This window comes from Delphinus delphis, chromosome 4, assembly GCF_949987515.2.
Source record: "Delphinus delphis chromosome 4, mDelDel1.2, whole genome shotgun sequence".
NCBI classification, from domain to species: domain Eukaryota; kingdom Metazoa; phylum Chordata; class Mammalia; order Artiodactyla; family Delphinidae; genus Delphinus; species Delphinus delphis.
In genome coordinates, this window is record NC_082686.1 from 55,163,474 (window position 1) to 55,176,843 (window position 13,370).

Consider the following 13,370-nt stretch of genomic DNA (forward strand, 5'->3'; position numbering starts at 1 on the left):
ACAAGCAGGAGGAAGGAGAACCTGATAAAACTAAACAATTGAGTCACCGGTACAGGGTCTTAGAGGTGTGGACTCCATCTTGTATTGCATATTTTCCTACCACAGAAATAGTCAACCTTCATTGAACACTAGAATGAATCATTTAAAAATGTAAGCATCTCCTGGGATGGTGCCTGTTAACAAGAGGAATGTGGCAAAGCCTCACAGGGAGCAGCAGCCCCCATCTCCAGCAGAGCCACCTTCCATACATGAGGACCATCGTGTCCCTGGGACACCAATGAAGCCATCTTCTGTTTGGAGATGAATGGATGTTTTATGCAAAGCAAGTAGATGTCACAGCTCAAAACATAACAATTAAACCACTGAGGAGGGAAAAAACGCTATTTCTTCAGGGTCTTCTCTATTTCTCCAATGCTTAGGAAGTATAAAACCCCTAATAAATTTGAGGGCTTCTAGCAAATTAATTTCCAAATAGGTCAGGAAAAAAAGTAATTGTGTTCTGTCCCGTAGCATCAATTGTCTTCTAGCACACAGTATATGGTCTAAGTCAGTTGCCCTGACTCTGAACATTAATGCTGTAACCTCTCCTTCTTCAAATCTTATCAATTCTGCCTTCCTCTCCTTTTACATCTGTTACTTTCTTATTATTTCCATATCTGCTGTCCTGATTCAGGGCCTCTATTCCTCACCTGCTGTAATAGATTCTTAATTGCCCTAACTCTAGCTTTCCTCCCATCCCAGACCCCATACATAAACCCACCAGATTAAACCCAAGCATCTCTGACTGCCCCATTGCCCGATGTGGAAACTTCTCTGGCTCCCCATTGCCTAAAAAACTGTCAAAATTCATTAAGATCCCTTCACAGCCTGACCCTCCTTTTTTACTTCTAGATATTTCGGTCTGTATACTCTGAGCTCTAAGCAGATTTTGAAATGTGTCCATTGCTTTCCTGTCTCTAAGGCTTTGCTCTTGCCTGTCCCTTCACATGCTCACTATCTTCCTCTTTTCACCTGCTGAAATTATATCCATTTCTTCAGACCCAGCTGAAAATTTACCCCCCTTCCCAGCAGGCCTTCCTAGATTCCTGCAGGCAGAGGTGACCTCTGCTCTTCTGAGCTCTGTGGGCCTTTGTCTGTGCCTTTACTGCATTTATCCTGACACATATTTCTACATTTATTAGACTTATAAACATCCTATTTGACTGCATACATCCTAAGGGCAAGGGCTATTTTTAACAAATGCTTAAGTTTTCCACAGCATTTCATTCAAAGTTTTATAAATAGTAATGTAGTATTAGGCCTAAAATTAAGGTCCAATATTTTGTGGGCTTTGACATCAGGGGAACACCAGGAAAGCCTCAAATGACCTGATCAGGGGTTCCCTTCCCCATGTTCTACAGTGGGTTAGGTCCTCCAGCCATGCAACATTCTTTATCATGGGAACAGGCACAGAGCCTGCTTCTTCTTTTTTTTTTAAATTTTATTTATTTATTTATTTTTGGCTGCATTGGATCTTTGTTGCTGCACACGGGCTTTCTCTAGTTGCAGCGAGCGGGGGCTACTCTTCGCTGTGGTGCACCAGCTTCTCATTGCAGTGGCTTCTCTTGTTGCGGAGCACGGGCTCTAGGCATGCAGACTTCAGTAGTTGTGGCACACGGGCTCAGTAGTTGTGTCTCATGGGCTCTAGAGCGCAGGCTCAGTAGTTGTGGTGCACAGGCTTAGTTGCTCTGCGGGCATGTGGGATCTTCCCGGACCAGGGCTCCAACCCGTGTCCCCTGCATTGGCAGGTGGATTCTTAACCACTGCGCCAACAGGGAAGTCCCGAGCCTGCTTATTCTTGAGCAAGGGATTTCAGTTACCCACAAGCCCATATTCAAACAAGACAATCACATCCTCCAGTGGGAATCAGTGTCACCTCACCTTATTATTACTACAAAGCCCGGCTCCCACAGCTCTCGCTTTTTCATTCTGCTCCCAAGTGTAACTTCCATGTGACCTCACATGGCAGGCAGTGTCCTCCTCCCCCAGGCTGTGAGTATATGTGACTTATAAGCTGCTGTCAATCTCATCTGTCCAGTGTCAGGGGTCATATGTTCAGCCATTCCCATAACCCTAGGATAGGAATCCCTCTCTCAGCAGTGGAGTGAGGAGGAAGTGATCAAAACAAGTAGTTGCTAAATACATTTACTTGTTAAACTTTGGAAACTAGTAAAATTTTGGTCTTAAGACATCTTTGCAATTATATCCTCAGTACCTTGAGTGCCAGGATGATGTCTCTGGTTTGTGTTTCTCACAACCCTTAGCATAGTAGGCCCTGAGGTGACTAAAATCTAGGTCCTCAGCAAATTTCTGTTAAGGAATTGATTGATAGGCGAACACTAAGACATACAGGTTCAAGCTGTGGGACCTGGGCTGCTTTGCTGTGGGCAATAGTTAGGCAGAAAGTAAGAGTTGTGAGCCAAAAAACACAATGTTATATGTTTAAAGAAAATATTTATGTGCATACAAGGGATAACTAACTAGATATTAATGTGGTTCATTTTATAATAAAAACACCAGAATTAGCATATCCAAAGAACTCTACTTGGGAGACAACAACAGTCATTGCCAGGATGCTACCAGGATTTAAATATTTTAGAAACTTCTATGGGATATCTGACACCTTTGACTATTGGCATGTGGAAACATCCTGTTGTCTGACCATGGATCATTGCATAGAAACAATCACAAGTTATTTGGGTCAAGTCAGACAAATAAGGTGAAAAATGTGACAAAGTTGGTAATAAAGTTTGGACTCGAAAACAGTTAAGATGATCAGTATTAAAGTTAATTTTCTCTCAAAGATAGTAACAATCTAACAATTTATCCCAATCCCTGTCCCATGAGGGACTTTTTCCAAAAGGGCTGAATTGTTGGAAGAAGGACGTAGCCTCTCAAGGTGACTCATTGAAGGGGCAACAGTTTTTAAATATATAATTTTGGATGTATTTGTTTTAAAAAATAATAAAAATGATCTCTTTACCAATACCTAATGTAAAACCATAAATGTAATCAATGTTAATACTTTGATATGTAAATTATTGATGCTCAAGTTCTAAACAAACTAGAACATTTCAAGTAATCAGATAAGTGTGAGCTAATCCTGTAATAGACCTGTTCACTGCATATGTATAGAAGATTACTGTATGTTTGAAGACCAAATTAACAAAGTTGGTATGAAAATACTTTTTTTTAGTTTGATATAAACTTTTCTGTACATGTAAAAACACAAAACTTACATGTATGAAAATCTCTCTTTTCCTGATATACACACACACAGATGCATTCTATAAGACATATTACATGTACTGATGTATTTTAGTTCCTTTGAAAACTTCCCATGATGCATTCTGTTTCAAGGAGTGAGTTTGATCATTAATATTTCCTACAAATTTCCTTCACGTACCTGAGCAAACACAATGATCTTTTCAAAATATAGAATCGTTTCAAGAAACATTTTGGTATTCTGCATTTGCCTGACCTGAACACCTTTGAAATCATTCACAGGAAAACAAAGACTTATCTTTTCCTTCTATCATCTGCTCAGTTTTGTTTCTTTTTTCTCATTTTATCATATCAGTAGAAAGTACAACAGGAAATTACATCTAGGTTGCTAGTGTCTTATTTAGAATAACCTTGTCATAAATAAGATAACAGGCTTCAGATCAACTACAAATCAGTAGCATTCACAGGGCTATTAGGATCTGAATAATGTCTGCATCCCACCTTCCTGCCTGAACACAGTATCTTGTCATAATCAGAGTAAGTAGATATTATAGGTGACAATTGACCAAAGTTAAATCTGCCCCTAGAAGGGGCTCCAGTTCTATTGTTTCATTTCTAATTAGGAAACTATAGCTTTAATAATGCCACCAAATATTTACCAGATCATGGTTAGGTCATTATTATCATTATTTTTAATCAGCTCACAAGCTGGTTCATTATCATTATTTTTTTAATCAGCCTGTCCTCCCCCCAGGAAGTTCACTGGTTATAAAACAAGAAAAATCAATGTGATGTCCACTCCTGTTAGGAATAATGGCTACTATCAAGGAAGATTTAGTTTCATCTAAGTCTAACATAAAATGGGTGGGACAGTGATTGATACAATCTGGACCCCACAAAGGACAGTGAAAGGTCAGTCACCCTTGCCGCTTCCTGACAGGGTTGCTGAGAATCAGATATGACAGCATAGCATAGCTTCCTAGACCTGTGTCCAGAATTCACTGCAATCCATGGCTATAGCAAGACACAAGGGCATGTAGCTGTTCACACCCCACCATGGTTGCTCCCTTGGACAAAGCCACAGGAAAAACCATACTGAATTTCCCCAGAAAATCTGGTTTATCTTTTCCAGAACACATGGAAATAGTTCAAAGTAGAGGAACATCATCGAATTCAGAAACCATACACTGCAGCTAATTTACTAATAAGCCATGAAGTATTGTCATAAATTACTTAAACTAACTGGTACTTGTCCAATTAAATGAACAAACTACATCCTTCAAGGTAGAGGCCTTGAGGATTTATGGCAATGGTTTGTTTGCATGCTAATTTGCCAAATTTCGTTAAGCTGCTCTGGGTCTACTCATGCACCTTATGTTAATCAGCCAGGCCCTACAGGGTTCATCTTTTCAGCTCTGTGTTTTTCCAGTCAAGAACAGGACCCTTTTTCATCTCAACAAGCTTCCTCACCTATTAACAGTGGAGGTCATGCGTAAGCAGCAAATGTGTAGCGACAGTGTGAGTTAGAGATGATGGAGTAGGTAACTGACGTGAGAGTTTAGTTACGATGCCACGGTGCTGCACAAAAAAGAACATTAAGAGAACATGTGCAGAGCTCTCCTGCCCTATTTCCCATCCCCTTCACAGAGCCTGGGTCCTGACATGGATCAACATGGCAGGCAGGGACAAGTCTCCTTAAACGAAGACGGATGAGGAGAAAAACACGCATCACCTTCTCAATGAGATCTTTGCAGGCTTGCAAGTCCAGGACAAACTCAATGGACACCCAGTCAATGCCTTCTCTCCTCTTTTCCTCTTGCTTCAAAACCAGCATGTGCTGACTGAAGAACTGTTGTAAATTTTCAATGGTAAAATTAATGCAAATTTCTTCAAGGCTGTTATACTTCAAGGCTGTGATTAGGTAGGAAGAAGAGATAAAAATAAAATTGAGAAAATGGTTATTATTGAAGGTGATGGTTAATTAACTTAATTGTGGTGATTATTTCACAGTGTATATGTGCACCAAATCATTAAGTTGTGCTACTTAAATATATACATTTTTTAGTTGTCAAATATAACTCAATAAAAAAATGAAATAAAATTGAGGTCCACTTGCAAAAATGTAAAGAGAAAACCATAACCACTATCATATGTTGGCAAGTAGACCCAATAAGTAAAAATAGCACAATTAAATTCTTACCTCCTTCATCTATACCTGCAAACTAAAGATTATGACAGTCAAATAACACTTAATGATACTACAATTCAAAATCATAAAAGATGTCTTTATTTACCTCTATTTAAGGCTGAATTAATTTCTTAGCACTATTAATTATAATAATAGTTATTGTTATTTGCTACTATTAATAATAGCTTTTTCCAACCAAAGTAACTCTTCAGGTTTGCACAGAATGAATCTCACCATGCTTTGACTAAATTTTCTGAAATTCAATTCACATAGTCTAATCTCCTTGTAAATATACATTGACTTCATTCTTACTAAATATACTTACATTAAGCATCTCAAAACCAACGATGTCAAGAATGCCAATGAAGATTAGCTTCAAGATGGCGAACAAGTAAGACATGGAGATCACCTTCCTCCCCACAAATACATCAGAAATACATCTACACGTGGAACAACTCCTACAGAACACCTACTGAACGCTGGCAGAAGACCTCAGACCTCCCAAAAGGTAAGAAACTCCCCACGTACCTGGGTAGGGCAAAAGAAAAAAGAAAAAACAGAGACAAAAGAATAGGGACGGGACCTGCACCAGTGGGAGGGAACTGTGAAGGAGGAAAGGTTTCCACACACTAGGAAGCCCCTTCACTGGTGGGGACATGAGGTGGCAGGGGTGAAGCTTCAGAGCCACGGAGGAGAGCGCAGCAACAGGGGTGCAGAGGGCAAAGCGGAGAGATTCCCGCACAGAGGATCGGTGCCAACCAGCACTCACCAGCTCGAGAGGCTTGTCTGCTCACCCACCGGGGCGGGCAGGGGCTGCGAGTTGAGGCTCGGGCTTCGGTCGGAGCGCAGGGAGAGGACTGGGGTTGGCTGCGTGAACAAAGCCTGAAGGGGGCTAGTGCGCCACAGCTAGCTGGGAGGGAGTCCGGGAAAGTCTGGAGGTGCCGAAGAGGCAAGAGACTTCTTCTTCCCTCTTTGTTTCCTGGTGCGCGAAGAGAGGGTATTCAGAGCACCGCCTAAATGAGCTCCAGAGACGGGTGCGAGCCGCGGCTATCAGCACGGACCCCAGAGACGGGAGCCTGTGCAGCCTGCCACTGCCAGGGTCCCGTGATCCAGGGACAACTTCCCCGGGAGAACGTACGGGGAACCTCAGGCTTGTGCAACGTCACGCTGGCCTCTGCCGCCGCAGGCTTGCCCCGCACTCCGTGCCCCTCCCTTCCCCTGCCCTGAATGAGCCAGAGCCCCCGCATCAGCGGCTCCTTTAACCCCGTCCTGTCTGAGCGAACAACAGACGCCTTCGGTGACCTACCACAGAGGTGGGTCCAAATCCAAAGCTGAACCCCGGGAGCTGTGCGAACAAAGAAAAGAGAGGGAAATTTCTCCCAGCAGCCTCAGGAGCAGCGGATTAAATCTCCACAATCAACTTGATGCACCCTGCATCTGTGGAATACCCTAATAGACAACGAATCAACCCAAATTGAGGAGGTGGAGTTTGGGAGCAATGATATATATATATTTTTTCCCTTTTTCTCTTTTTGTGAGTGTGTATGTGTATGCTTCTGTGTGTGATTTTGTCTGTATAGCTTTGCTTTTACCATGTGTCCTTGGGTTCTGTCCATCAAATTTTTCTTTCTTTTTTTTTTAGTATAGTTTTTAGCGCTTGTAATTGGTGGATTTGTTTTTTGCTTTGGTTGCTCTCTTCTTTCTTTCTTATTTTTTATTACGTTTTAAATTTTTTTATATTTAATAATTATTTTTTATTTTAATAACTTTGTTTTATTTTTCTCATTCTTTCCTTCTGTTTTCTCCCTTTTATTCTGAGCTGTGTGGATGACAGCATCTTGGTGCTCTGGCTAGGTGTCAGATTTGTGCCTCTGAGGTGGGAGAGCCAAGTTCAGGACATTCGTCCACCAGAGACCTCCCAGCTCCACGTAATATCAAAGGGTGAAAATCTCCCACAGATCTCATTTTCAACATCAAGACCCAGCTCCACTCAATGAACAGCAAGCTACACTGCTGGACATCCTATGAAAAACAACTAGCAAGACAGGAACACAAGCCACCCATTAGCAGAGAGCCTCCCTAAAATAATATTAAGGTCACAGACACCACAAAACACACCACCAGACGCAGACCTGCCAACCAGAAAGACAAGATCCAGTCTCATCTATCAGAACAAAGGCACCAGACCCCTCCACCAGGAAGCCTACATAATCCACTGAACCAACCTTAGCCACTGGGGGCAGACACCAAAAACAACAGGAACTACAAACCTTCAGCCTGCGAAAAGTAGACCCCAAACACAGTAAGTGAAGCAAAATGTGAATACAAAGAAACACAAAGCAGATGAAGGAGCTAGGTAAAAACCCACCAGACCGAACAAATGAAGAGGAAATAGGCAGTCTACCTGAAAAAGAATTCAGAGTAATGATAGTGGAGATAATCCAAAATCTTGGAAATAGAATGGAGAATATACAAGAAACTTTTAACAAGGACCTAGAAGAACGAAAGAGCAAACAAACAATGATGAACAACACAATAAATGAACTTAAAACTTCTCTAGAAGGAATCAGTAGCAGAAAAACTGAGGCAGAAGAATGGATAAGTGACCTGGAAGACAAAATAGTGGAAATAACTGCTGCAGAGCAGAATGAAGAAAAAAGAATGAAGATAATAGAGGACAGTCTCACAGACCTCTGGGACAACATAAAACGCACCAGTATTTGAATTATAGGGGTCCCAGAAGAAGAAGAGAAAAAGAAAGGGACTGAGAAAATATTTGAAGAGATTATAGTTGAAAGCTTCCCTAACATGGGAAAGGAAGTAATTAGTCAAGTCCAGGAAGTGCAGAGAGTCCCATACAGGATAAAACCAAGGAGAAACACGCCAAGACACATATTAATCAAACTACTGAAAATTAAATACAAAGAAAAAATATTAAAAGCAGCAAGGGACAAACAACAAATACCATACAAGAAATCTCCATAAGGTTAACAGCTGATCTTAGAGCAGAAACTCTGCAGGCCAGAAGGCAGGGGCAGGACATATTTAAAATGATGAAAGGGAAAAAACTACAACCAAGATTACTCTACCCAGCAAGGATCTCATTCAGATTTGACAGAGAAATTAAAACCTTTACAGACAAGCAAAAGCTAAGAGAATTCAGCACCACCAAAGAAGCTTTACAACAAATTCTAAAAGAACTTCTCTAGGCAGGAAACACAAGAAAAGGAAAAGACCTACAATAACAAACTCAAAACAATTAAGAAAATGGTAATAGGAACATACATATCGATAATTACCTTAAATGTAAATGGATTAAATGCTCCTACCAAAAGACATAGACTGGCTGAATGGATACAAAAACAAGGCCCATACATAGGCTGTCTACACGAGACCCATGTCAGACCTAAGGACACATACAAACTAAAAGTGAGGGGATGGAAAAAGATATTCCATGCAAATGGAAATCAAAAGAAAGCTGGAGTAGCAATCATATCAGACAAAATAGACTTTAACACAAAGACTATTACAAGAGACAAAGAAGGACACTAAATAATGATCAAGGGACCAATTGGAGAAGAAGATATAACAATTGTAAATATTTATGAACCCAACAAAGGAGCACCACAATATATAAGGCAAATGCTAACAGCCAAAAAAGGGGAAAATGACAGTAACACAATCATAGTAGGGGACTTTAACACCCCACTTTCACCAATGGACAGATCAACCAAAAAGAAAATAAATAAGCAAACACAAGCTTTAAATGATACATTAAACAAGATGGACTTAATTGATATTTATAGGACATTCCATCTAAAAACAACAGAATACACTTTCTTCTCAAGTGCTCATGGAACATTCTCCAGGATAGACCATATCTTGGGTCACAAATCAAGCCTTGGTAAACTTAAGAAAATTGAAATCATATCAAGTATCTTTTCTGACCACAACACTATGAAACCAGATATCAATTACAGGAAAAAATCGGTAAAAAATACAAACACATGGAGGGTAAACAATACACTACTTAATAACCAAGAGATCACTGAAGAAATCAAAGAGGAAATAAAAAAATACTTATAAACAAATGACAATGAAACCACAACAATCCAAAACCTGTGGGATGCAGCAAAGGCAGTTCTAAGATGGAAGTTTATGGCAATAGAGTCCTACCTTAAGAAACAGGAGGAATCTCAAATAAACAACCTAAACTTACACCTAAAGCAATTAGAGAAAGAGGAACCAAAAAACCCTGAAGTTGGCAGAAGGAAGGAAGTCATAAAGATCAGATCAGAAATAACTGAAAGAGAAACAAGGGAAACAATGGCAAAGATCAGTAAAACTAAAAGCTGGTTCTTTGTGAAGATAAAATTGATAAACCATTGGTCAGATTCCTCAAGAAAAAAAGGAAGAAGGCTCAAATCACCAGAATTAGAAATAAAAAAGGAGAAGTAACAACTGACACTGCAGAAATACAAAGGATCATGAGACATTACTACAAGCAACTCTATGCCAAAAAAATGGATGACCTAAAAGACATGGACAAATTCTTAGAAAAGCACAACCATCTGAGACTGAACAAGGAAGAAATAGAAACTATAAACACACCAATCACAAGGACTGAAATTGAGACTGTGATTAAAAATCTTCCAACAGATAAAAACCCAGGACCAGATGGCTTCACAGGCAAATTCTACCAAACATTTAGAGAAGAGCTAACACCTATCCTTCTCAAACTCTTCCAAAATATAGCAGAGGGAGGAACAAACCCCAAACTCATTCTACAAGGCCACCATCACCCTGATAACAAAACCAGACAAAGATGTCACAAACAAGAAAACTACAGGCCAATATCACTGATGAACATAGAAGCAAAAATCCTCAACAAAATACTAGCAAACAGAATCCAGCAGCACATTAAAAGGATCATACACCGTGATCAAGTGCAGTTTATCCCAGGAATGCAAGGAGTCTTCAATATATGCAAATCAATCAGTGTGATAAACCACATTAAAAATTGAAGAATAAAAACCATATGATCATCTCAATAGATGCAGAAAAAGCCTTCAACAAACTTCAACACCCATTTATGATAAAAATCCTCCAGAAAGTAGGCAAAGAGGGAACTTGACTTACCTCAACATAATAAATGCCATATATGACAAATCCACAGCCAACATTATTCTCAATGGTGAAAAACTGAAACCATTTCCTCTAAGATCAGCAACAAGACAAGGTTGTCCATTCTCACCACTATTATTCAACATTGTTTTGGAAGTTTTAGCCACAGCAATCAGAGAAGAAAAAGAAACAAAAGGAATCCAAATCAGAAAAGAAGAAGTAAAGCTGTCACTGTTTGCAGATGACATGACACTATAAATACGGAATCCTAAAGATGCTACCACAAAACTACTAGAGCTAATAAATGAATTTGGTAAAGTAGCAGGATATAAAATTAATGCACAAAAATCTCTTGCATTCCTATATATTAATGATGAAAAATCTGAAAGAGAAATTAAGGAAACACTCCCATTTACCACTGCAACAAAAAGAATAAAGTACCTAGGAATAAACCTGCCTAAGGAGACAATGCCTCCTTAGGCATTACAATAGGCATGACATGGAAGCAACCTAAGTGTCTATCAACAGATGAATAGATAAAGAAGATGTGAACATATATACAATGGAATATTACTCAGCCATAAAAAGAAATGAAATTGAGTTATTTGTAGTGAAGTGGATGGACCTAGAGTCTGTCATACAGAGTGAATTAAGTCAGAAAGAGAAAAATGTATATATATATATATTCCATATATATACGGAATCTATAAAAAAAAATGATCATGAAGAACCTAGGGGCAGGATGGAAATAAAGATGCAGACCTACTAGAGAATGGAATATCTTTTTCCATCCCCTCACTTTTGGTCTGCATGTGTCCCTAGGTCTGAATTGGGTCTCGTGTAGACAGCCTATGTACGGATCTTGTTTTTGTATCCATTCAGCTAGTCTATGTCTTTTGGTGGGAGCATTTAATCTATTTACATTTAAGGTAATCATCGATATGTATGTTCCTATTACCATTTTCTTAATTGTTTTGAGTTTGTTATTGTAGGTCTTTTCCTTCTCTTGTGTTTCCTGCCTAGAGAAGTTCTTTTAGAATTTGTTGTAAAGCTTCTTTGGTGGTGCTGAATTCTCTTAGCCTTTGCTTGTCTATAAAGGTTTTAATTTCTCCATCAAATCTGAATGAGATCCTTGCTGGGTAGAGTAATCTTGGTTATAAGTTTTTCCCTTTCACCACTTTAAATATGTCTTGCCACTCCCTTTTGGTTTGCAGAGTTTCTGCTCTAAGATCAGCTGTTAACCTTATGGGGATTCCCTTGTATATTATTTGTTGTTTTCCCTTGCTGCTTTTAATATTTTTTCTTTGTATTTAATTTTCAGTAGTTTGATTAATATGTGTCTTGACATGTTTCTCCTTGGATTTCTCCTGTATGGGACTCTCTGCACTTCCTGGAATTGATTGACTATTTCCTTTCCCATATTAGGGAAGTTTTCAACTATAATATCTTCAAACATTTTCTCAGTATATTTCTTTTTCCTTTCTTCTTCTGGGACCCCTATAATTCGAATGTTGGTGTGTTTAATGTTGTCGCAGTGGTGTCCAAGACTGTCCTCAATTCTTTTCATTCCCTTTTCTTTATTCTGCTCTACAGTAATTATTTCCACTATTTTATCTTCCTGGTCACTTATCCATTCTTCTGCCTCGGTTATTCTGCTATTGATTCTTTCTAGAGAATTTTTAACTTCATTTATTCAATAATGTTCATCATTGTTTGTTTGCTCTTTAGTTCTTCTAAGTCCTTGTTAAACGTTTCTCGTTTTTTCTCCATTCTATTTCCAAGATTTTGGATCATCTTTACTATCACTACTCTGAATTCTTTTCAGGTAGACTGCCTATTTCCTCTTCATTTGTTTGGTCTGGTGGGTTTTTACCTTGCTCCTTTATCTCCTGTGTGTTTCTCTGTCTTCTCATTTTGCTTAACTTACTGTGTTTGCAGTCTCCTTTTCACAGGCTGCAGTTTCATAGTTCTAGTTGTTTTTGGTGTCTGCCCCCAGTGGCTAAGGTTTGTTCAGTGGGTTGTGTAGGCTCCCTGGTCAAGGGGACTAGTGCCTGTCTTCTGGTGGATGAGGCTAGATTTTGTCTTTCTGGTGGGCAGCACCACGTCTGGCTGTGTGTTTCAGGGTGGCTGTGACCTTATGATTTTAGGCAGCCTCTCTCCTAAGGGGTGGGGTTGTGTTCCTGTCTTTCTCATTGTTTTGCATAGGGTGTCCAGCACTGTAGCTTGCCGGTTGTTGAGTGGAGCTAGGTCTTAGTGTTGAGATGGAGATCTCTGGGAGAGCTTTCGCCATTTGATATTACATGGAGCTGAGAGGTCTCTGGTGGACCAATGTCCTGAACTCAGCTCTCCCACCTCAGAGGCACAGGCCTGACACCCAGCTGGGGAACCAAGACCCTGTCAGCCACATGGCTTTTGGAAAGTCTGATGTCTTCTGCCAGCGTTCATTAGGTGTTCTGTAGGAGTTGTTCCACATGTAGATGTATTTCTGATGTAATTTTGGAGAGGAAGGTGATCTCCACGTCTTAATCCTCCACCATCTTGAGGGTCTCCCCCCATCCCAGACCTATAAACCAGAATTTTTACTCTAACACAATCCCCTCTGACTCCTACACACCATAAAGTTTGAAAAATACTGGTAGAGTATGTTAGGAATCTCGAATCCCCAGCCCTCGTCCTTCTGCTGCTGTTGCTAATAAATTGTATAACCTTTGGCAAGTGACCTAACCTCCCTGGGCTGCAGTCTCTTCACCTGAATTATGCTCTTAAAGATTCTTTCCAGCCTCAGCTTCCACCT

The 13,370-nt window shown here is 39.9% G+C and overlaps 1 protein-coding gene across 1 annotated transcript in view; it reads right to left on the reverse strand.

Moving 5' to 3' along the window:
* MYH15 (myosin heavy chain 15) overlaps window positions 1-13,370 on the reverse strand; it is a 164,212-nt gene that overhangs the window by 97,902 nt on the left and 52,940 nt on the right. The window contains 2 exon segments of the mRNA XM_069540651.1: window positions 4,997-5,167; window positions 5,778-5,892. Of these exon segments, the coding sequence (XP_069396752.1) occupies window positions 4,997-5,167; window positions 5,778-5,892 (286 nt within the window).